Source organism: Microplitis mediator, chromosome 11, assembly GCF_029852145.1.
Source record: "Microplitis mediator isolate UGA2020A chromosome 11, iyMicMedi2.1, whole genome shotgun sequence".
In the NCBI taxonomy this organism is placed as follows: Eukaryota; Metazoa; Arthropoda; class Insecta; order Hymenoptera; family Braconidae; genus Microplitis; species Microplitis mediator.
The window spans coordinates 14,152,081-14,175,890 of record NC_079979.1 but is presented as its reverse complement, the minus strand read 5'-3'; the positions used below and the strand labels follow the sequence as shown (position 1 = coordinate 14,175,890).

The window sequence follows — 23,810 nt, the reverse complement described above, 5'->3', positions numbered from 1 at the left end:
AAAATGTCAAGCACTTCTTGTAGTAGACGTTTATAAATTACTATAGTTTACGTTTTTGAGCCACATCACACAATAAATTAAATTTCGTTACGTATTTTTAATATAAAAAATTAGTTATTGTTACAAAAATTAGTATTTTGATGAAAGGTCTCATTAATTAGGGTGTCAAACAATTAAAAAGTAAGTTAATTTAACATCAATAATACTAATAATTAATATATTTATATTTATTGGCTAACAGCTTTCAGGTTATCAAAATTTATATATATTTTTTTATTTATATTATTATTATAATTACGATATTTACATAAGTTATTGCTTATATATTATTTAAATGAATTTATTATTATGAAGTGATTATTTAAAAAAAGAAAGAAACAAATGTAAGTAAATTTAAATAAAAATAATTTAAATCTCTTGGGAAATGAAAGTATGAGTTGTAACAACAATGACAGGATGAATGAAAAAAAGTAAATAAATAATAATAATAATAAATGTAAATATTGAAATAATATAATCAATATATATTTAAATGCAAGGTAATACTATTAAGCCCCACTGGTGTAATATCCAATTAGTAATTGTGGAAAAAAGGAAAAATAAAAATGTAGATCAGTAGGTGAAATTTTTTTCTAGTTTGAATAGAAAAAAAAATTAGATTGCACTGATAATATATATTTAAAGAAAAAAAAAAAAAAAAAAAAAATATTTTTAATTATTGATATTTTAACAATTAAATTAAATGAGTTTAAAAAATTCAATGAAAATATTAATTTTATTTGTTATTGTACAGCTTACAATGTCGGATAATGATAACAAACCACCGGATTTACCAGATAGTAATAAAGAAGATGATAAAAGTTCAGTGGATTTAGTTAATTTAAATACTACTGATAAATGTGACAATCCTGGTTCGCTGGTGGATTATAAGAATTTAATGTTGAAAAATAAATTTGATTTGAAGAAAAAAGAAGAAGAAGTTCAGGTAATTTTATTTATTTATTTATTTGATATAAATTATCCTTAAATCATAAGACAATTAACAATTTTAGGATTTTTAATTGTATTTTAAAAATATACAATGACAACTGTCATAATTGTATTAAAATTTTATTAATTAATTAAAAAAAAAAAATTAAAACCTCAATTGAAAAAAAGACAACGAAGTCGTAATTTCGTTGAGATATAGAATTTTAAAAAAATTACTTACAATTGATATCAATTGGGGGTTAAACGAAATTCGGAAAATAAATTTTAGCCAACAAAATTTAAAAGTTCGAATTATAAAATTGACATGACGTTTTTACTGAAATTTATTTAAGAAATATCGTTTAACTCCTAATTGATGACAACTGTGAGTAAATTTTTTTAAAATCTACTTATCGGCGAAATCACGACTACGTTGTCATTTTTTCAATTAATTTTTTTTAACTAATTGATAAAAATTTGATACGCTTATGACAGTTAAAAGTCATTACATATTTTTAAAAAGTGGGGAGCACTGTCTGAGAATAGCCTTAAAAAAAAATATAAAACTAAAAATATACGCATGTAGAAAATTAAAAAAACTACAGACGCAATTTTTTAAAGTTGCAAGTTTTTAAAGAAATCTAAAAAAAATTTTTCGATCGTAAAGCACATCTCAGATGCTTCGCATCATGAGTCGTGCAATTATAAGACGTCAGCTAACTTCAGTATCATTTGATATAAATGAGTTATTTAATATTTTTTTTGTAGGAGTATGCAAAGAAATTGACAAAAATAAAATCAAAAGTTAAATCACGTCGTAGTGTTGACACATCGGGGTTGTCATCAGTAAATGAAACAATGTCACCTTCTAAATTGGATCATAGTGAAGCTCAAACACCATCGGAAAGAAGTCATCTGTTGCAACAAAAATTGGAAGAAAATCGTAAAATATTTGAACAGAGGAATAAGAATTTAATTGAAAGTAAACGTGCTGATGAAGTTAAACTTGAAGAGATTCGCCAGCAGTTATTTAGTGGAGAGACGACTGTTAGTGAGGATATTAATTTTAAATATTTAACTGATGATAAAGACAAAAAAATTGTTGATTTAAATAATAAAGTTATGGAACTCGAGTCAATAATTATGGATTTAAAGGACAATTTGAATAATAAAGATTCTGTTATTGAGTCGAAAACAAAAGCTATCACCTTAGTCTCGGATAATTTATCGCTGAAGAGTAAGGAGACGTTGGATCAGCTAGAGGATACCAAGGATGAGATGCGGAGTATGCAGGAGAATTTTATTAAAATTGAGAGTAATCTTAAAGTTAAAATAGATAGTTTAATAATGGACATTGGAGAGAAGGATAAAAAGATAAATGAGTTAGAGGGGGAGATGCACAAAGAACAGGAGAGTGTGAGCACTGTGACTGACGATACGCTGGATAGTAGAAACGAAGAAGTTGATAAACTTAAAAGCGAACTCGATGAATTAAATAAAAGTATGATTAAAATAAAGGCACAAAATAAAAGCAAATTGAAAAATTTACAAAGACGATTGGATAGATACCAAAAGGTATGTTTTTATTTTTATTTATTTTTGTGGCAATGGAATTCGTTAACTGTTTGATTGTTTTTTAGTCTGCGGATCCAAATGACCAAGTTGTAAATTTAATAAATCAAGTATCTATTTTAGAAGAAGAAAAAGGTAATCTCCAGCTGAGTCTTGTAGACTTTGACGAAATTAAAGGTAGGAATCATTAGCTAAATTTAAAAAAAAATAAATAAATAAATAAAAAAAAATAACAAGTTTAGTTACGAAATTTGGTGATGGGTTAACACGCGGAATATTTATTTTTATTTAGTTGTTTTTGTTTTTGTTGACCTTGTGTGTTGGATTATTGTGATACCTACTTTTAATGTTGTCAAAGATTACAAGACTGCAGTATTTAAGACATTTATGAGATTATAATTTTTTGTGCAGCAACCAATCAAGAGTTGCAGAAACAAATAAGTGATTTGAGTGAGGAATTTAATAAACAGAAACAACAAATTCAAGTACATGTTGATGCATTAGCTCTTTTGGAAAATGAAAAGCTAGATCTTGTTCAAGGTAGATATTTAATATTTATTATGTAAGTTTTTGTAGGTAATCTTTTTTCAGTGACAGTAGTCGCGACAGTGATTATAATTTGTAAGATTTATTTTTAAATATTTAGATTTTTTTCTTATGATTCTGAAATCAGCTGACGTCTAATAATTTTTATATTTTTTTTTAAACGATACATTAAAAAAAAAAATATTTCAACAAATTGCAACTATAGTTTTTTTAATTTTCTACAAGTGCATATTTTTAATTTTTTTTCTTAAGTTAAAGTGTTGAAAAAAAATTTGAAAATTGTTAATTGTCTTCTGACTTCAGGATCATTTTTTCTTTACTCTAAGAGTAATTTATTTTCAAAAATATGTATAATATATTATTCTATTTAATTTAATAATTATAATTTTTGTTTTTATTTTTTTAGAATTAGAAAAAGTTAAAGAAGAAGCAGCCAAATTAAAATCTGAAAATGGAGAATGTGAAAATCTACGAGTTACTGCCGAACTAAAAGTTGTCGAGTTAGAGGAACAATTAGAGTTATTATACAAACAAAATAATAAAACTGATGAACCAGAGACATTTGTTGACAATAATAATGAGCTGGTAATAAAATTAAATGAACTGCAAGATAAATTTGATTTGGCAATGCAGGAAAAAATTTTGTTAGAAGATAAATTGAATAATTTAACAAACTCGGCGAGTACTGATCATGACGATCAAGAAGTTGCTTTGATGTCTCTTAAAACAGAGATTGTTAATTTAAAGCAATTGAACGAACAGCAGCGGACATTTATCGATGATATTCAGTTACATTTAACTGATAATCAATTGGAATTGGAACAGAAAAATAAATTGCTCGATCATTATGAAGGATTGATTGATAACTGTACTAAAATTCAAGCTAAATTGTCTGATATGTTGATTAAAATTGATGATGGCAAAGCTGGTGACGATAATGTCGATATTTCTTCCTTAGAAGCTAAACTTGATGATAATGATTTAAATATTTCGCAATTGAAGAAGCAAGTTGATGATAAAAACATATTAATTGATGATCTTAAAGTGCAATTAGATAATTTAAATAGTGAGTACGATAATTTTAAAGCTGAAAAAGAGAGTACTGTTGGTAAATTAAATCTTAAATATGAAGAAGATATAAATATGTTGACTAAATTGATGGGTGGATTGAATAGCGAGTTAGAGGATAAGAAGAATCAATCGGATTTGGACAAATTAAGGATAGAAAGTTTAGAAGAGAGTTTAAGGTTCCATGAAATTGAAATTGAAAAGGGTAAAAAATTGATTGAAGGATTGAATTTAAAGTTAGAGGAAAAATCGGAGGAATGTTTGAAATTATTACGCGAGGGTAGTGATGATAAAGTTGAGAAAATAGATAATTTGACAAATAAAATTCTTGACAAAGAGCAAGTTATTGAAACTTTTTTGCAGGAAAAAGAAATGCTTGAGGGTAAAATACATGAAGAAACAGTTAAAAGTAATGAACAAATGTGGGTGATTGAAGATTTAAATAATCAAATTTATAAATTGAAGGTTGAAATGACGGAAAAAGAAGCTAATTTATTGTCAATGTTAAATGAAAAAGAAACCCTTGAGAGTAAATGGAGGCATGAAGTTAATGAAAATCAAGGCAAATTAGAGAGATTAAATGAATTGTCACAAGAAATAGATAATTTGAATAGTAAAATAAACGATTATGAAGCTCAATTAAGTGAAATTTCAAATGAAAAATTATTGTTGGAAAATAAAATTGAGGAAAGCGAAAATGAATTATCGATGATTAATAATTTACAGAGTGAAATAGATGCGTTGAAAAATAATTTAAGTGATAATGAAAATATAATTGAGTCATTGAGACGCGACAAAGAAATTCTGGAACATCAATTACGTGATGCGGAAAATAAATTATTAATTATTGATGAGTTGAATAACGAATTAAATGCTTTGAAGACTACACTAGCAGATAAAGATAATGAAATAATTGAATTATCTCGAGATAAAGAAATTTTACGGGATGAATTGCAAGTTAAAAATAACGAATTGCGAGTTATTGATGATTTACATCGTGAACTGGATAATGTTAAGATGAAATTAGCTGAGAAAGATGAAATGATTGAGTCTACTTTGAAGGACAAAGAAATTTTGGAAGATCAACTTGGACAGAGTGAAGGTAAATTGAAAATATTTAACGACGCGAATCATGAGTTGGAAATTATTAAGCACAAAGTAATGGAGAGAGAAGAAATAATTGAATCGATGTCTAGAGAAAAAGGAATTCTGGAAGAATTGTTGAGCGAGAAGGAGGAAAAACTTCGATCGTTTGATCAGCTGACACTTGAGATGGAGGCGATGAAAAATCAAATGATGGCTGATAAAGAAATAATTGATTCGATTTATGCTGATAAATCTGTAATGGAAGATAGACTTAGGGAAGAGATGAGTGAAAATCAGAGTTTGTTGATTAAAATACGAGAATTATTGTCGGAAATTGAGAAACTGAAGAACGAATTGAATAGCAAAGAGGCAGAATTGGAAGAAAACTTTAAAATTATTGATGACGTGAAGATGCAGCTTAGAAACCAGTCGGAGTATGCGGAAAATTTGAAAGTACAAATTGATTCGTCTAATCGTATGATTGATCAGATTAAAATTACACACGCAGATGAATTGAATGCATTGAATAATCAATTGGATTCAACTGTTAGAGATTTGAATTTGAAATTAAAAGAAATTGATGATTTGAAAGCTGCTTTAAGTGATAAAGAAAAATTAATTGGCAATAATATTACTAAAGAGGTTAAAATTGATTTAGAAAATAAAATTTTTCAATTAGAGCGTCAGCTTGAAGATGCTCATAATAATAATGCGAGTCAGTTGCAAAAAATGAAGATAATTGCAGCTAATTTGAAGAAGAAATCAATTCAGTGTCAAGAGCATGAGATGAAATTGAATGAGTATGATGAAAAATGGGAGCACGAGACACGGGAGAAAGATTTATTGAATGAAAAAGTTGTTGTGCTTCAAACAGAACTTGAAGAAAAGAATAAACAAAGTGAGGAGTTGGAAAAATTATTACAGGATAGTATCCGTGAGCTTGATGACTTGAAATTAAATCACGAAAAACTGCAGGCTGAATTTACGCAAGTGGATAAAATTCTTCGGGAAAATAATCAGGAGCTCGCTGCGCTGAGAGAAAAATATCAGAAACTTGAAGAGGAAATTAAAGAACGCGTTGATGAAGTCGTAAGAATTGAACGGCTACGAGATGAAGTGACGGCAGAGTTTACTAAATTTAAAGAAGAAAATTATCGAGATAAAGTTGAGGTGGACAGTGAACTTGAAGAGACGAAGGAAAAAGCTCGTGAACTTGGTGTTCGTATGCAAGTTATGGAGAGTGAGTATTTGGAACATTTGAATACTATTCAGATGTTGAGAACAGAAAATGGTATGCTGATGTCCAAACATTCACAGTTGAATGAACGCTTGGAGACCACGGAAATTGATTTTGAAAAGAAGATCAATGACTTAGAAAACGTTAAAAGTAAACTTGAAGAGGAGAATGAGAAAAAAAATAAACAGCTTGCGGATATTGAGTTGAAATTAATTGAAGCGAATCGAGTTGTCGAAGAACTTAAATTACAAAATAATAATTTAGAAGATAAAATTTTGGTAATTGAAGAGCTTGAAGTAAAAATTAAAAATTTGGAAGAACAAATTGAAACTGTAAATAAAGAAAAAGAATTTTTAGTAGAAAAATTAGAATCTTTATCGTTAGCTAAAGAATCTGGAGCTATAACAGAAGAAGTAGGAGGGCAGAATATAGAAAATATTGAAGAACCGGATGCAAAACTTGTTGACGAAGAAGAATGGGGATGGAATGCTCAAGAAGCAGAGATACCTGGTATTCAAATTACACCTTTTCGCACTGAAGAAACGCAGATGCAAGCTAAAATAGCTGAATTACAAGACACTATAAAAGATCTGGAGGAAGAAAAATTACGACTAAGTGATGAGTTGAAGGCTATACAAATTAAAAACGGTAAATTGATAAGGAAAGTTAAGGAATTTAAAATTCACAATGATAATTTATCACAGCAATTAAAATTACAAATGAATTCAAATAAATTTAGTGATTTAGATTCGGCTATTGAGGAAGAACTTAAGAGCCAAGTGGCCCAGCTTGAGAAAAATTTGAATACAGCCAAGAGTGATAATGAAAAAATAGCCGCTGAAAGAGATAATTTATTGAAACGCATCGACGTTTTGACTGCGGCCAATGAAAGTTTTATCGAGACAAAAGAACGCCAGGACCGGGATATTGAAGTTATGGTAATTAGAAACAAAGAATTGAGTAATAAAATTCATTTGCTGGAGTCTAGAGTCCCGACAACCGGGGATTCAGATGAAAAAGTTGACGGCTCGCATGAATCGCACGGCGACGAGTGTGTCAAGTGTAAAGAAAAAATAAACGAACTGCAAGAAAATTTAGAATTGCTGTCTAATGAAAATGAAGAACTGAGAGCACTTATTGAGCACGAAAAAATGGAACTGAGTAGACAGAAAAGAGAGATTGAAGAGTCGAAAAATTTAGCTGAAGGTATGAAAGTTAATTTCTACGATATGCTTGAAAAGTCACATACTAAAGAAAAAAGTTGTTTAGAAAATCTAAGCGAAGTAACGGAGATAAAAGAAAATGTTGAGGAAAATCTTGAGAGCACTTTGAAAGAAGAGAGACTGAGGATTGAGCAGTTGGAAAAAAAAATAGCTGAAGATGGTGAGGTAATAAGTAAATTAAATTGCCAAGTTGAAGGCTTAAACATCGAGCTGGCCGTCAAAGAAACCTTAATAACCGAGGTGAAAGTACAATTGGAACAAGTTGAAGCTGCTCTCAAGGTTAAAGTTGAGCTTAAAGAGCAACTCGAGTTAGAGCGCGATAACCTTTTACATTCTTTGCAACAATTAAATGATCAGATTTATGAAAATAATATTGCGCTTGAGGAAAAAGATAATCGATTAATTTTATTGGAAAATAATTTACAAAACACGTCGGAAGAATTAAGAGCACGTGATGATACTATAGTACAAATGAATAATACGTTGGTTGAATTGCAGCAACTGTTGGAGATGACGAATGAAGAAAAAAATAAATTGAAAGCCGATTACGATCAACTGATTGATGAGTTAAAATTAACAAGTCAACAAGTTGAAAATTTGACAGCAAAAGCTAGAGAGTTAGAGGAATTGAGAATAGAAACTGATAATCATTTACAGATGTGTCGCAGTGCTCAAGTTAAATGCTTGGATGATCTTGAAGGAGTTGGCGCTGAGAAAATTAGAGTAGAAGAAACTTTAAGCTCTTTGACAAGTCAAGTGTCTGGTAAATATCAAGAGTTTGCGGAAAAAGATTTGCGTATCCAGACATTAGAGGAAGATTTAATTAATTTGTTGAAGGAGCGCGATAATTATTTAAAGTCTTATGAAGAAACGGATAGTAAATTGAGTGAAATAACTGATGCAATGGCTAATGTTACTGAATTATTGAATGTACGAGTTCAAGAAGTTGCTGATTTGAAACAGTATATCAAGAAACTTGAGTTTGATAGACTAAGTATCGATGATCTTAATGCCCAGATAAATAATTTAAATGACAGGTTAACGGATAAAGATAATGAACTAGCGGAAATGAGGAATAAATTCACTGAGGAGTTGGATGATAAAGTAAAAGAAATTATTTCTTTGCAATCTAAACTCGAGGAGTTGGACAAAGAGTACAGTAGTATTATTTCTAGCTCGAATAATCATGCGGAAGAAAATAAATTATTGAAGGAAGCGATTAATAATAATGAGGTACTTATTGAAAATTTACAAACTGGTATCAAAGATCGGGATGAAAGAATTATTTATTTGCAACAGCAAGTAGATGAGTGCAATGAAGAAATCCAGCGTATGAATTACGTAATTGCTGATTACGAAGAATCTTCAAATTTGTCTGTAATTAAAATAATGGAATTGACTGAAGAAGTGTCTAGGGCACGTGGTTTAGAAGAAGCAATAAGCGAAATTAAAGCAGAACATCAGCAGACAGTTGAAAGTCTACAGAATACGATATTAGAAAGTAAGCAAGCAATTGATGAAATTAAAAATCAACTGAATGTTAAGGATGAAGAAATAGAAGACTTAAAATATATACTTAATGAAAGCACGTATCCAGGAATAATCCAAGAGCTTCAAAATAAAATAGATACTTTGTATCAGGAGAAGAATCAGTTGACACTGGCTTTGATGAAAAGTAACAAAGACTTGGGGGAATTGGAATTGCCTAGTGTGGATTTGAGTAAAATAGAGGAAAAAAGTGAATTAAAAGATTTGGGATCCAGTGAATTAGATGTCGCGCTTTATATGTTACATCAACGAGATGTGAGGTGTGAAGAATTGACTCATGAGTTGATGCAGCTGCTAGAAGAACGTGATACTCTTCAATTACGGTTATCTAACGCAATTCGCGTCAATGAAGAGCTCAGAAAATATTCTCCAGGTACTTCCAAGCCGGAAGATGATGCTGATAGTGTTGCTAGTCAGGAGACAAATGACGCTGCTTCTGTTTCCTCACAGTCTGAAGTTAAGGGTAAAGAAATCCTTGCTGAAAAGTAAGTTATTTTATTTTTTATTACTTTAGTAATCAGTTAGTTGACAGAGTAATTTATTTATTAGATAGTAGATTAAGTAGTTTGAATGTAAGCTAGATAGCTAAATATTTAAATTAACTTGATGTAGGTTATCACAATTACATAATGTTGGTCATCGTAAAGACATAAGGCTTAAGGACGAACGTGAATTACGACATACACAACAAATGTCATTAATTGCTCATAAAGAAGCGCTTAGTACTTTACCACCAGACGCTGCTGCCAGGCTCATCAATGCTAAATACACTGTCTGTATGTATTATTTGTATTTATTATTATATTGATACACTATTAATGATGTAGCATTTATGCACAAGTGAAGCTCCACTTATTTTTAATAAGCAACTATGCAGTAATTTACGTAAGGTAAAAAATTCAGTTATTGACCCTGGCCCAGTTTCTGACCTTTTCAACTTTTTTCTAACTTACTTAAAAAACTATAACTTTAATAAGAAAATTAATTTTTTCTTAAATTATAGTCATTTATTCCGAGTCTAATTAATGGCAATTCAAAAAATAGAAAATATTAACTGAATAAAAAAAACTATTTTAGCCATAAGTGGCTGAGAAAGCCATTTTTTAAGTATAGTCTAAACAGTTTACGTTAAGAGGTATGACGATTGAATCTGTGCACTAATTATCATGTAAGTAAAAAAATTTAATTAAAAATGTATGGATAGATCAATATTTAATTAAAATTCATTTTAATATATTTATAAAACATATTAAAATGAGTTGTGTTGTTGAAATTTGAAGGTCAATAACTAGGTTCAATTTTAAAAGTATGATGGAGTAGTTGACCCTAAAATTCTAACTTACGATGAGCGAGGTTATCTGTTTAACTACATATCTATAAAATGTAAAAATAGCAATACTTATAGTTTTCTTAAATTATTTTTTACTGTTTTTCATAATACAGGGATAAATTAAGATTTAATATTCATTTTTATAAATAAAAGATCGTATTTAGATCTTGAAAGTACATTCTTGGAGTGATAAAATTATGACTTTAATTATTTATATTTTAAATATTGAAAAACTGTTTTTGTTATAATAAATATTTAATTTATTTATCTAAATAATTTTAGTTTATTTAAACTTAGTAAATACTTCATAACCGAATCATGGTTTAATTTGAGGGTCGGAAACTGGGCCCCTTACCTTACCACTAGATAAATTTCATCAGCAAGCATATTCGTATTATTTCATCAACGCCTTTGAAAAAAGACGATTTGCGGTGATCACTGTATCTCAGCTATAAATTACCTGAAGTCGAGTACCCTTAAAATTTAGTTAAAGTATCATCAAATCCTCCCCTCAACGATCTCTGATAATTTTTTTTTCATTTCTACATTTTTGGTGGTCACGTAAAGTGAAAAGTGCTATTTTTCACGAAAAATTCCGCCATTTTAGGTGTAGAAAACCCCCTCAATGTAAAAAAAAAATCTCAAACTCAACGTTGGGGGGAAGTATTTTATATGTAGAAAGTGCGTACCAAGTTTAAAATAAATCGGTCGTGTAGTTTTAAAATTACAGTGATCACGGACTTTAAAAAGTAGTTTCGAGAAAAACGCGTTTGAAGTTTTTGAAGAAAAAAGTGAAAAAAAAATTTTTTTTTTGCAACTTAAGAGAGGGTGAGGCAAGGGTTGTTCTGATTGACTTAAAATTTTGGGATTATATTCTTGAAATGTTTAACTATAAGAAAAGACAAAAAAAAATCGATTTTTCAAAAGTGCGAAACCCTAGCCCCCCTTCCCCCTCAATCATATATGTAAAGTGACAGTTTTGTCTCCAGTATGACAACGTACACAACAGTAATGCACGGCTGATGTTAACGTACTTTATCTTCTACTATCTTTCACTACTACTATCAAAGCCAAAATACTATAGCGAACTTCGATGCGTTAGCCCGTTAGTCATAGAAGGCGGATAGTAAAATATCTCCGTACATATTACTTCAGGGTTGTATATTATTCTACAGTAATCGAGTAGTGAAGTGTCAATTTCTATTGTTGAAAGTTTACAGTTTATTTTTCAAACTTTGAATGGACTTTACACGCCACCCTCTATCTTATCGCAATAAATTATGTTATGATTTTAATTTAAAATTATCCATTATGTAAAATTGATAATACAAAAATTTATCGTCTATAATATATATTCCTCAATCCGCCGTAAAACTGAATGGATTAAATTAAATAATTTATTAATATTATGGTTATTAATTAATAGAGAAGTTGCACGTTTTGTAATTTAACTTTTTTTTTTTAAAGTTTTATGAAAGTTGTTGAGAAAATTTGAGGGAAAAATATTATAATAATTGATTTATCGGTTGATTTTTAAATTAAACATTATTTTTTTTAAATGTAAATTCAAATGCTAGTGACGTCATTTTATTGGTGCCGAAGGGCCATTGCATGGAGAGATGAAAAGTATCCATTTTTACTCTATCAGAATCACAACAAAAATAAAATACAAGAGAATAGCGCGACTTTCATTGGATCTAAGCTCCAAAAGATGTAATGACGTCATAATCAATTATGTAGTTTTTTTTGCGCCAAAATTTATTAATTTTTTATAATTAATTTATAAAAAGAAAATGAAAATTTTGACTTAAAAAAAATTAATAAAACAAATTCTTAAAAAGCTGTTCTTTTATCTATAAATAAATTTGTGATGATAAAAAATTCATGCAACGTCTCTATTATAACTTCTAAAATATGTGGAGTAAAACTGTATAATTACATACTAATTTTATTGCTAGTTTTAAAATTATTATTTTATTAATTATTGTTGATTATAAATATTTATAAGTTATTAAAGTGTAAACTAATTAGTTTATTTTATTTACAGCACGCGACGTCCAGAGTCAGTCGAGCGTGTTGCTAAATTGGCTGTGGGGTAAAAGGTAATTGTTGATTTTAAATTTTCAAACTTTTAATTAATTATTTTTTTAATATTAATTATTTTTTTAGCACACCGAAAGTAGTTCATATGTGACATAAAAAAAGAAAAATACGTCAGAGATAACTTGTATAATGTAAAAAAAAAACAATAAGTATAATAAGGAGAAATGATTTTAATCTCTTCTCAATATTTTCAATACATTCCTAAAAAAAATTGATTTAAAAAAACTTAAAAAAAAACTGCCAAAATAAAAATATTTAAAACGAAACGAAACGAATAATTTAAGTTAACGAGTATAAATAAAAAAAATCATTTTATAATAATAATAATAACAATGAATAGAATATAAAGCTTATGAAAATATTGTATAAACAAAATATATGTATAATTTAAACTACGTTAAATAATTACTATTATGTAGAATTGTATAAAATAATATATATAAATCATTTATTATAAATGAATTAATTTATAAAAAAAAAAATATTTTTTTTGTTTTAAAAGTGTGCTTTGTTAAAATATATTTAAAAATAAGTTAATAACAAATATTTATTTCATTTATCCTTAGTAATTTTTTTTTCGTTTTTTTTTACATAAATCTATGTATCTGTTAATTGTATATACATTTGATTAATTTACATATTATATAAATTCTTTGTTATGTTATAACTATATTAATTACATCCAACTATTCAACGATAACACGCAATGTTCTTGTGTAATTGCTGCTAATTCTTTTAACCACTCGTCCATAATAACGGCACAAATAACAACGTGTTGGGTTGGCGTTACGACTGGATATCTATAAATATAATAAAAAAATAAATATATAAGCGAAAAAATTGGTTTATATCTTCTATTAATTATACGTACTTGAAATTTAAATCGTTAGTTTGTTCAGGTAAATCCTCAGCGGTTGTAGTTTTTAAACTTTGTGGAGGGCTACTGTTACCAAATTTAAAAATTTGAGTCAATGATGAAGTCAAACTTCGTCTTTTTGGTTCATCTGTAATTTAAAATTTAATTTATCAATCAAAGTAAGTGGTTTAGTTTTCTATCTTTAAAAAATTGTGGAAAACGATTTATGAAGACATAATATAAAATAAAAATCAAGCGATTAATCTCGTAATTAAATATTTTCTGATAAATTTGTGATGATTGCTTAGAATAAGTGATTTGAAATTTATTTATAAAAAGTTTCCGTGGACCTAAATTATGACGGGAATTAATTGACTGCAGTTTTTGGCAAAATTAAAGAGCCAGTTATTGATTTACAATATCGACTTTCGATTGGTCGCAAGTATAATTATTAATGCAAATTATTTCTACAATAAAAATAATTAAACAAATCAAAATGATTAATAGTTTAATATTTGAATAAAACTAATTTTTCTTGGACAAATTTTGACATAAATATAGTAACGATAGTAAGTGTAAAGTTTTCGACATAATTAACTTATTGTGATTTATTAGAGATGTTTGAATAATTCGATAGTACGAATTATTCGATTCGAAGAATTCTTAAACTTTCGAATTATTCGTAAATTTACGAATACGAAAATTTATAAATCATTTCAAAATTTTCTTTTAACGATTTGAAATTATAATATTTTTTCCAATAATTCAAATTTTTGTCCGAGATAAAAAGAGCTCAGACACGAATCTACATAAAGTTATTTTTGGTTAAATTAAAGACTAAGCTCTCTATTAAATAAAAATTAAATATTTGAAAACTGATCCGAATGTTCTCTATTCGAATCGAGTAATTCGAAAACTTTCGGATACAGTCGAATTGATTTATGAGTCCGCTCGTTATGAGTCCGTCGACTTATATATCTCTTGAAGACATTCCCCCTCCATGAACTAAAAAAAAATTCATTTCAGTCTCTCAATACGAGACCAGAACGGTGGTGAGACGAATTAAATGTTATTTTTCAATTAAAATACAAAATACAACTTTTAATAACATATTTAATAAATATGATTGCTATAATAATCATAGAATCTGTATTATTATAATAAAAAGTTAAATAATTAATTATAAATTAATGGTCTAATAATTATGGACTTATCAATCGGGCGGACTTATAACACGATTATGAAAATCACGTACGCACTCACAGACTTGTAAAGTAAGAGAAGTATAATCTACTACTGAACAGAAGTGGGGGTACAGGAATTCTTAGAATTATATTCCCCTATACTCCTATAGGCAGATTTATAATGCGACTCGACTGTATTTATAATTACTTATATGACATTGATGTTTAAAACTTAATGTTTAAAAAATAATAATTATCAATCAATTATGATATAAGATACTAGAAACTATAATTGATATAGTGACAAATAATTTGATCATCGTTCAAGTAGCATTTATTTATACATATTATACTCCATGAAAAAAATGTTTTTTTTTTTAGCGACTACATCGCTAATAACTATTTTTCATTTTTTATTTAGAAATAAATTGATTTAAAAAGAAAATAACTTTTTTTATTAAATAGGTAAAAATAAATCAAATATACGTTCTTGCATAGAATTTTATGATTTACCAAAATAGTACTTTTGACCCATATTGCTAAAATGAACCGCTAACGTCACGGTGGTTTAAAGATATTTAACACACAGAACTAAAATCAAAAAATTTAACCATTTAAAATTTATGGGAAATCTTATATTCAAATGCACCGTTTGTGTGGAAACTTCTGGCTAGGGTTTGGAGACAATTTTTTTAATTTAATGAATTTTTAATTTTAACAAATAAAGTGGCAAAACTTGTTGCTTTATCTTATAGCACCGTTAATTTAGTTGATTACACAAAATTTTTAAAATCTTGGGAAGGTCAGAAATCGTACCAGAGTCAATTACTGGAGCATTCATACATCGCTTTTAAATAAATAATAATTAAATAACTTACTCCTTATAAATGAATCTTGACTGATTGATTCTTTTTTCATTACTGGCGTTGGTAAATTTGGCATGGAAGGATTATTTTTAGCGCCAATAATTCTGAACTCACGATTTATTAAAAACATACGAGCTTGTCTTACTAATTCATCAACATTTTCAACTTTAGATAAATATTTATCCATTTTGTGTTTCAGCGAAGCTAAAATCTGTGATAAAAAAATAATTATTTAAGATGTAATAATTTAAGTCTAATTAAGGGCATTCTCGGACATATCCTTACTTTTTAAAAATATTCAATGACTTTCAACTGTCGTGATATTAAAATTTTATTAATTAATTAATTAATTAATAAAAAAATTGAAGTATTAATTGGAAAAAAGTCAATGGTGTAATTTCGCCGAGATATAGATTTGAACAAATTACTTACAGTTGATATCAATTGGGAGTTAAACGAAATTTGGAGAATAAATTTCAGTAAATCTTCATGTCAATTTTATAATTCGAATTTTCAAATTTTGTAGGCTAAAATTTATTCAAAAAATTTTATTCAACTCCTAATTTGATGACAACTTTAAGTAATTTTTTTAAAATTCTATATCTCGGCGAAATTGTCCTTTTTTCAATTAAGGTTTCAATTTTTTTCAACTAATTAATAAAATTTTAATGCGCATATGACAAGTCATTGAAAATTTTTAAAAAGTGGTGGACACTGTCTGAGAATGCTCTTAAAAATAAATAAATAAAATGACTTACTTGAAATAACGATCTAATACTAGGTTGAAACACCAAAGATGGGTTTAATAAAAACGATTGTAATAACGGTTGGTGATAAATTGCAAGCCTACTAATTAAACCAGTTAAATGTAAATTAACATACAAATTATTACTGGTCATACTCTCTAATTTTTTTAAAAGTACGTCCAAAAAAATTCCAATGTTAGGTTTACTGTTCAAGTAATCATCTTTAGATAATTTTTTTTTCACAGCCCCTTTGCTATTCCAACTATCAGTATTTATTTCCGTTTTATTTATTATCACACTCTCAGTTTTATGTTCTTCGGTGGCAGACAACACGTCATTTTTATCATCAAACTCGTCATTATTATCATCATCAATCGACGACAATTCAGATGAATTTTTCATCGCCAAACTTTCATACCCACTGCTCTCACCCATTGAAAACATTTGATCGACAACTTTTGTCGGTTCGTCATTCGTTATTGACTTATTATTATCATTATAAATTTCAATTTTATATGTTGCACTATCCTTATTACTTACATCTACTTGTTCGTTTAATAAACTTAAAATATCAGACTCAAGAGTTTCATTTTTTATTACCTCAGTACTTTTTAAAACTTTATCATCATCATCATTATCATCTAATTTAATAATATCACTTATATTATAATTGACATGATTGTTCTCATCGTAATCCAATAAAGATTTAACGCTATCTAAAATATTATTATGAGATAAATTTTTAAATAATTTTTGTACATGATTCATTTGTAATTTTATTTTTAAATTTTCATCCTCATCTTCATCTCGATTATCATCATCTTCTTCATTATCATTGTCTTTGTCATCATTATCATCAACGCCGTCGTATGTTGATGACCAGTTGGCGCATGCTAAATTACATGCAACTATTTTTTGTCTTGCGTCATATAAATATGCGAAATAATTACCGTAGAGACTTTCATTGGGTTTAAATCCAGGAAATCCTAATGAATCAAAATTTGTACTTGTTGTTGATGATGATGATGAATTGAGAGGAGTAGTTGTGTTATTTGGCTCAAATAAATTTGAAGAAGAAGACGAAGAAATAGTTGATGTTAGAGGCCATGATAAACAGCAATTGGGACGCAATGATAAAAATTTTTTAGCTGTATTACCAAATAAATCGAAGTCACGTAGCCTGCGACGTTGTGATAACATTACATGTGAGCATGGTGATAATGCTGACAAACATAACTCTAGCATTATGTCTTCGCAATTTAAATCTACTAGTGTTTCAAAAAATGCTAGAGTTACTATGCACAACTATAATTTATTATTTATTATAATTAGTAATAAATAATTACTCATGATTAAAAATTTTAAGATAAAAAAATATTACCCTTGATCTTGTTGAGATTCTTTGAATTAATGTATCGAGTATACGACAATCGTCATAATTTTTTTCGAGTAAAAATTTTATTAGTACACGGAGTAATCCAGGATTCGTTGTTGTGCGAAAAAATAAATCTAAGTATGCTGTAGCTGCGACGGATTCATCAAGAGAAGTCTAGAAAAAATTTATTTGGATTTATAGTTTTGTCAATTATTTTTATAATAAGATAATTATAGTCATGTGGGTACTCATTTTAAAGGAAATTTAATAAACTACTACTCAACTATTCACTTTTTTACAAGTTTCTTTTTTCTTAATTCAAAGTTTTGAATTTTTGATTAGAGTTGAATTTTTTCTTTCATTCAATTATTCAATAATTTGATGTTTGAATTTATCACTAAGTCATTATCAGTTAGTTCATTTATTTTGACAATTTTTTTACAAAATTATCAAGAAAAAAAAATTTACTTGGATTTAAATTCTTATCAAGAATTAAAATTTTTTTTTTTAAACGTATGGCCATGTGGGAACTCATTCTAAAGTAAATTAAATCAACTATAAGACTTTGCTATTCATTTTGTTAACAATTTTTTTGTTAAATTCTAATTTCAGTTATTAGAATTTTGATTAGAGTTAAATTTGTATTCATCAAATTATTCAATGATTCAATGTTTCAATTTATTAATTTGTTTACTTATGTTACATACTGAAAATTTTACAATATTAATTAAAATATTTATATTATTAATAATATCCAGTTTGGGCCGCATTGGGGTGTCAACAAACCCCCGGCGGATCCTGATCGCTGATTATTCGATTTTGATTATTTTTCGCGAATTTAAATATTCCCGTTCCCGATTCTAACTCCATGTAATTATTATTTATGAGACCAGGTTAAAGATTGGTAGGAAACTTAGAGAAAATCCGAACTGCTTCTGAGCGCTCAGGGTTATAGTCCTGAGTGGGCCTTATAGATAAGTCCATATTAGTCTTAGGTTTATTGTATAATTAATGGAGTGAAAAAAAGACAGACCGATAACTCGATTCAACAGAGTACCAGTTTCTGCTAAGTCCTCAGACTAACTGATTTTTCTTTTAACACTGCATAATTCTTTATGGGAATGTTGAGGCAGTCTAATTCTTATCTACATAGATACTTTATTTTGTCTATGGATGGACTGCGTCGACATTCTAAAAAGACTTATCAGTAATATTTCCGTTCAAACGCATTAAAATTAATTTATTAAAAATTATAATTAAATAAATTATATTTATTTAATTAATTGATTTCACGGGAACGTAACACTTATTTTCTAATTTTTCTACAAAAGTATTATTGACAAAAAAATGTGTTTTACATACTTGTAAAAGTGCTGGACCTAAAACAGGAACTAAAAATCCTTGATAAAGATATTCTAGTAATTGTTTTTGAACGGACATATGTGTTATTTGTGCAACTGCATTACAAAATTCAAAGCACTGCATCAAATGATCTAGAGAAGGAATATCATTTACGTCATCTGGTGTCAACCTGTGCCAATCTTCATACTCAATTTCAAGTTTACGAGGCAATAATGAGTACAATCCACTTATACCAGTCGCCAATACCGGACATACATTTGAATTTTCCGATAAATAAATTCCTACTTGGTCATTTTTTTTCGATAGCGCCATACAAAGCAGTATCGCATCACGTGCCTGCTGCCCGATTGGTCCTTCTCGATGCATGTGCGGTAACAATAGTGTAAAGATAATGAACCTTTAACATAAATAATCATCACCATTAACATCAAGTGCTTATACTTGAACGATAATGTAAATAATAAATAGTTTTATTACTTGCGTTGTTCACTTTCAGCATGTGGTTGAAAAAAAACGTCTAATAATGCTAAATTTTGCATTAAAGCTACACAAATACTATTAAGTAACATTATTAATTTTTTTTCTATATCAAATGGCATTATGTCGTCAATAAATAATTCTAATAATTTTAACAACGGCCTTGCTATGGGCTCATGGCCTATTAAAGGCCCATTAAATGTTATTATTAGTTCAAATAATTTGATTAACTCTAATCTTATGGAACTCGTGTACCTAATTTAAACAAATATATAATTAAATAACAAATATCATTCATATTTAATGTTCCTCAAGACTAGAACGTTTTTCGCGCAACAAAAGAAATGGAAAGTAAAAAATCTATTGAATGACCAGATTTCTGAAATGTTTCGCATATAAATGCTGGTATATGAGCGGATTTTCGTTGCGCGAAAAGCGTTCCGATCTTCAGGTACATCATATTTACGATAATAGCAAACCAACAATTTTATAACACCATTTTTTTTTTTCAAAAAACGCGCGGGCTTTTGAATCGAAAAATTTTTTTTTAGATATTATAGCAGGATATTTCATTCTGACATAAAAATATATTGATATTTTTTTTTTCGAGTAAAAAAAATTATTTTATGATCAAGCAGTCATTAAATATCAACTTGATTTAATGAGAGTTTTTTTTTTATATAATAAATAAATATAAGATTGTGTATAAAAATTATGTTTAAAAACACAAGCATTGAATCCGTCTAAAAATTATGATAAATAAAAAATTTAAACCCGTGAATAACTTTTTGAATTAAAATAAAAGTTTGTAGCTCGCAGTTTACAAAAATTTTCAGCCTGATCATAAATTTTATAAATTTATACCCAGATAATAAAATAGTAACAATTTGGAAATTAATTCGTACAGCAATTTATTGTCGTTAAAATTAATTATAAATTTATTATTAAATAATTATCATTCATTATTGCAGCGAATGAAATTAAAAAAAAAAAGTTTCCTCAATGTAATTTATTATTTTGAATGGTTTTTATGGTTATTATTATTTTTGTACTTGATAATATTTAAATTACTTAAATTTATGAGGTCGTCGCTTCATTTTTATCTTTACGTCTTGGAAACTAGTAATAATCTAATCGCACATGGACTTAAAAATTTAATTAGCATACAAATAAATATGTAATAAAATTGTTGTGTCTGCATAATTATTCAATTAATTACAAATATCTCATGCTTTCTACATTAATTACTACAGTGAATCATGAAAATTATTTTGAATGAAGTGATAAAATTATTTTTTAGTGCTAAAAATAAAAAATTTATGCAACTGATAGTAGCAGACATCCGATGATTTTAATGTTTTTGAAAACTAAATACTTGCAATTAAAAAAAAAACTTAGAAAAATAACCACGAAAAATTTTTTTTTTTCAAGTATTTAAAGCCCGTTTTTGAAACCGGGTTCTAATTAATGGTAATGCGCGTTTTCATCCCCCGACAAAATATCTTTCGATATAATTTCCTTATTTTTCCTGAAAATCGAGCCCTCAAAATATATAGTTTTTCATCCGCCTTTAATTTATTTTACTATTTATCCATTCCCACAATATTCCTGAAAAAACAAGCACCCAAATTAGGTGTGAATAGTACAAAAAAACACTTAAATTTTGGCGGTGAAATCATTAATACATATTATAGTATTCTTTTTCAATAATTCTTAGTTATTAATTCGTATTATATTGTTATTTCGATATTTGATATACGTCGCAATGTTAAATATTTGGCTAACAATTCAATGTATTTGTATAATTCTATAACTATGATATTGTTTTTTTATAATGAAGCTATTGGATTAGAGTGATGTAAAAGTTATGTACATTTTTTTTTACACTAAAACAAATGTAAGATTTCATTCTTTATAACATTGATATTTTTAACTTTTCATGTTTATTTTAGTGCGTATGACGGTGGTGGTTATTTTGTCAAGGGATGTTTTGTCGGGGGATGAAAACGCGCGGAATCTTAATTAATATTGCTAGTATATCTATACATTGATAATATATAAATATACCAGCAATAATTTAAACCCGGTTTAAAAAACTGACCCTTAATTTTATTTAAAATAAAAAATATTTTTTTAACCTCTGCTACTTTCAGTATCATAAAAATTTATCGACTTAATTACAACATACAGTAAATTCAAATATGAGTTATAATTTTGAATTGTAAAATAAAAAACATGAAACTGTTTTTAAAAAACAGCGATAAGGGATATATAAATAAATAGTTTACAAAAGATAAAATACCTTCCAACATTTAGACTCCAATCGTAAACAATTTCAAGTAAATTTTCACTTAACAAATACTCCAAACAAGGGGAATGAGATGACGCAGATAATTGTTGATTTTTAAAATTAAAATTACTTCGAAATTCGACTAATAACAACGTTATCATTTGATCAATATGATTTATGACAGCGACGATGTCATCGTATACTGGAGAATTTGTTGATGACTGTAAATTTTTAAGAAATAAATTATAATTTCAAGGTTAAATACTGACTAATACGAGTATATATAAATAGTGATAAAGTATGAGAATGTATAAACAAATGGAGTATAAAATAAAAAATAAAAATAAATATTAATAAAATTTACTCTTGTTTGTTTTATTATTTCATTAGTTTGTTGCCAGTGCTTGCAAAAGCTGTCATAACAAGCACCAGGATCAGCATCCTTGGGTGGTGAATCTCTAGACCATTGCTTATTTAAACTATTTCTCAGAGGACTGTTCCTTAGCCAACTCATTTTATTTTTTAAAACTTATTTTTGTTTTATATAGTGATGCACTTAAATTAATCCAGCTTATTGCATAAATAACACTTTTCTATATAATTACATTTTTTACACAAAATTTAACATACGTAGTGTATGTAAATTTGATACAAATAATCAACCAAGTATAATAACTTGTATTAAACTAATACATCTTACGAAATTACGAACACACAACACCTCCAGCCATCTCCAAGTTGTCCATTTTTTTATTTAAAAAACGTCTGCCATCTAGCGGTGTGACATGTCAGTTTTGGCGGGAATTATTTAAAAACAAATGCCATCTGCCAGCAATAATCGATGAATGTGAATGTAGCAGTCATCAGACAAATTTATAATTATATATAAATAGAGTAAATAATTAATGAAATGAAATTTTTAAAAAATGCGCATTTAAAAAATTTTAAAATTAATAAGTGAATTTGTTATAAAGGTTATTTTTTAATTATTTACTCTATTTATTTATAATTTTAAATTTGTCTGATGTCTGCAACATTCACACTCATAATAATCGAAGGTAGATTTCTCAAAATTAATTAAGTAAATTAATTAATTAAGTAATAAAAATTTACGTTGTCAGAAATAATTAAGTGATAGCAAAAATTGAAATCAAAATAAAGTCATTATTTTATTTATTATTATTATTTATTGCTTTCTAAGAGTAAGAGTTTATACATAATTTTATTGCATTTTATTTGTCTACTATGTAAAGGAGATGCATAAAAGGATAAACATTACAACATTACAACTATAAACATAAATACTACAAAATATAATCATCTACTGCTTGCGAAAAAGATGTTTCGCTCAGCTGCATCACTTCAGAGATATAATAAACAAGATTTTTGAGTTCAAAAGTCCACTTGGATTCCAACAACTTGACAGTTAATAGCTTGTCGGATTTAGGTTTGGCGATCTGATATATTTAAATCTTGGCGTTTTGTAGGAGGGGCACCGAAGAATGATATGCCCCACTGTTTCTAATTCAAGACCACATGATTTGCACTGTTGATTAGGTGTGAGATGATCGCAGGTATTATTGCATGTGATTTTACATCAATAGATGTTCGGCAATCTGAGTTGGGCGAGAATACGTTTATGACCAATCGGGCATCTAGTTTTGATGTACCAAGGAGTGTAAACATCTCGGGTTCTGATGATTTAAATTTAAGGGCTAACAGAGCGCAAGTATCTGTCAAAATCGTTATTTTTCAACAATTCAGAGTAAGCTTTCAGGAAGAGCTTTTTTTTGTCAGCCCAGAACCTTAGATGCAAGTTATCGAACATACCCTTGTTACATTCTGGCTTCAACTATATTTAAATATAAATTTTAGAATTTATTTTTGGCAATATATAATAAAACTTTGGTCACTCTGATGAAGAAAAATTCTTCAACAGAGCAATTAAAGCAGATAAGCGATTTCCGCGAAC

The 23,810-nt window shown here is 27.7% G+C and overlaps 2 protein-coding genes across 5 annotated transcripts; one reads left to right on the top strand and one right to left on the bottom strand.

The window, feature by feature from the left end:
- Positions 1-34: 34 nt before the first annotated feature.
- Positions 35-12,828, top strand: LOC130677601 (putative leucine-rich repeat-containing protein DDB_G0290503). 3 transcript variants are annotated; one of them, XM_057484442.1, is made up of 9 exons: positions 35-180; positions 794-985; positions 1,738-2,544; positions 2,610-2,676; positions 2,953-3,081; positions 3,494-9,734; positions 9,862-10,025; positions 12,627-12,681; positions 12,749-12,828. In XM_057484442.1, the coding sequence occupies exons 2-9, from the start codon at positions 800-802 to the stop codon at positions 12,771-12,773; spliced, it is 7,674 nt and encodes a 2,557-aa protein (XP_057340425.1). In that variant the 5' UTR covers positions 35-180; positions 794-799; the 3' UTR covers positions 12,774-12,828. The 3 variants fall into 3 exon arrangements, with proteins under 3 accessions (XP_057340425.1, XP_057340424.1, XP_057340426.1); XM_057484441.1 differs by having other exon boundaries at positions 2,610-2,718; XM_057484443.1 differs by lacking the exon at positions 9,862-10,025 and having other exon boundaries at positions 2,610-2,718.
- A 383-nt stretch (positions 12,829-13,211) lies between these two features.
- On the bottom strand, positions 13,212-22,592 carry LOC130677602 (FHIP family protein GJ17503). Of its 2 annotated transcripts, XM_057484444.1 has the most exons (9): positions 22,203-22,591; positions 21,851-22,059; positions 19,549-19,803; positions 19,072-19,468; positions 17,716-17,883; positions 16,347-17,639; positions 15,601-15,799; positions 13,554-13,686; positions 13,212-13,482 (listed from the first exon to the last, which is right to left on the bottom strand). In XM_057484444.1, the coding sequence occupies exons 1-9, from the start codon at positions 22,350-22,352 to the stop codon at positions 13,359-13,361; spliced, it is 2,928 nt and encodes a 975-aa protein (XP_057340427.1). In that variant the 5' UTR covers positions 22,353-22,591; the 3' UTR covers positions 13,212-13,358. The 2 variants fall into 2 exon arrangements, with proteins under 2 accessions (XP_057340427.1, XP_057340428.1); XM_057484445.1 differs by lacking the exon at positions 19,549-19,803 and having other exon boundaries at positions 22,203-22,592.
- Between the last annotated feature and the right edge of the window lie 1,218 nt (positions 22,593-23,810).

Excerpts from the sequence above, each read along its gene's own strand:
- LOC130677601 (XM_057484441.1), top strand. The coding sequence starts at position 800 with ATGTCGGATAATGATAACAAACCACCGGATTTACCAGATAGTAATAAA. Across the intron at positions 2,719-2,952 it reads AGACTTTGACGAAATTAAAG|CAACCAATCAAGAGTTGCAG; the intron begins GTAGGAATCATT and ends TTTTTTGTGCAG. Across the intron at positions 10,026-12,626 it reads CAATGCTAAATACACTGTCT|CACGCGACGTCCAGAGTCAG; the intron begins GTATGTATTATT and ends TTTTATTTACAG.
- LOC130677602 (XM_057484444.1), bottom strand. The coding sequence starts at position 22,352 with ATGAGTTGGCTAAGGAACAGTCCTCTGAGAAATAGTTTAAATAAGCAA. Across the intron at positions 13,687-15,600 it reads TCAAGATTCATTTATAAGGA|ATGAACCAAAAAGACGAAGT; the intron begins GTAAGTTATTTA and ends TTTAAATTACAG. Across the intron at positions 13,483-13,553 it reads ACTAACGATTTAAATTTCAA|ATATCCAGTCGTAACGCCAA; the intron begins GTACGTATAATT and ends TTATATTTATAG.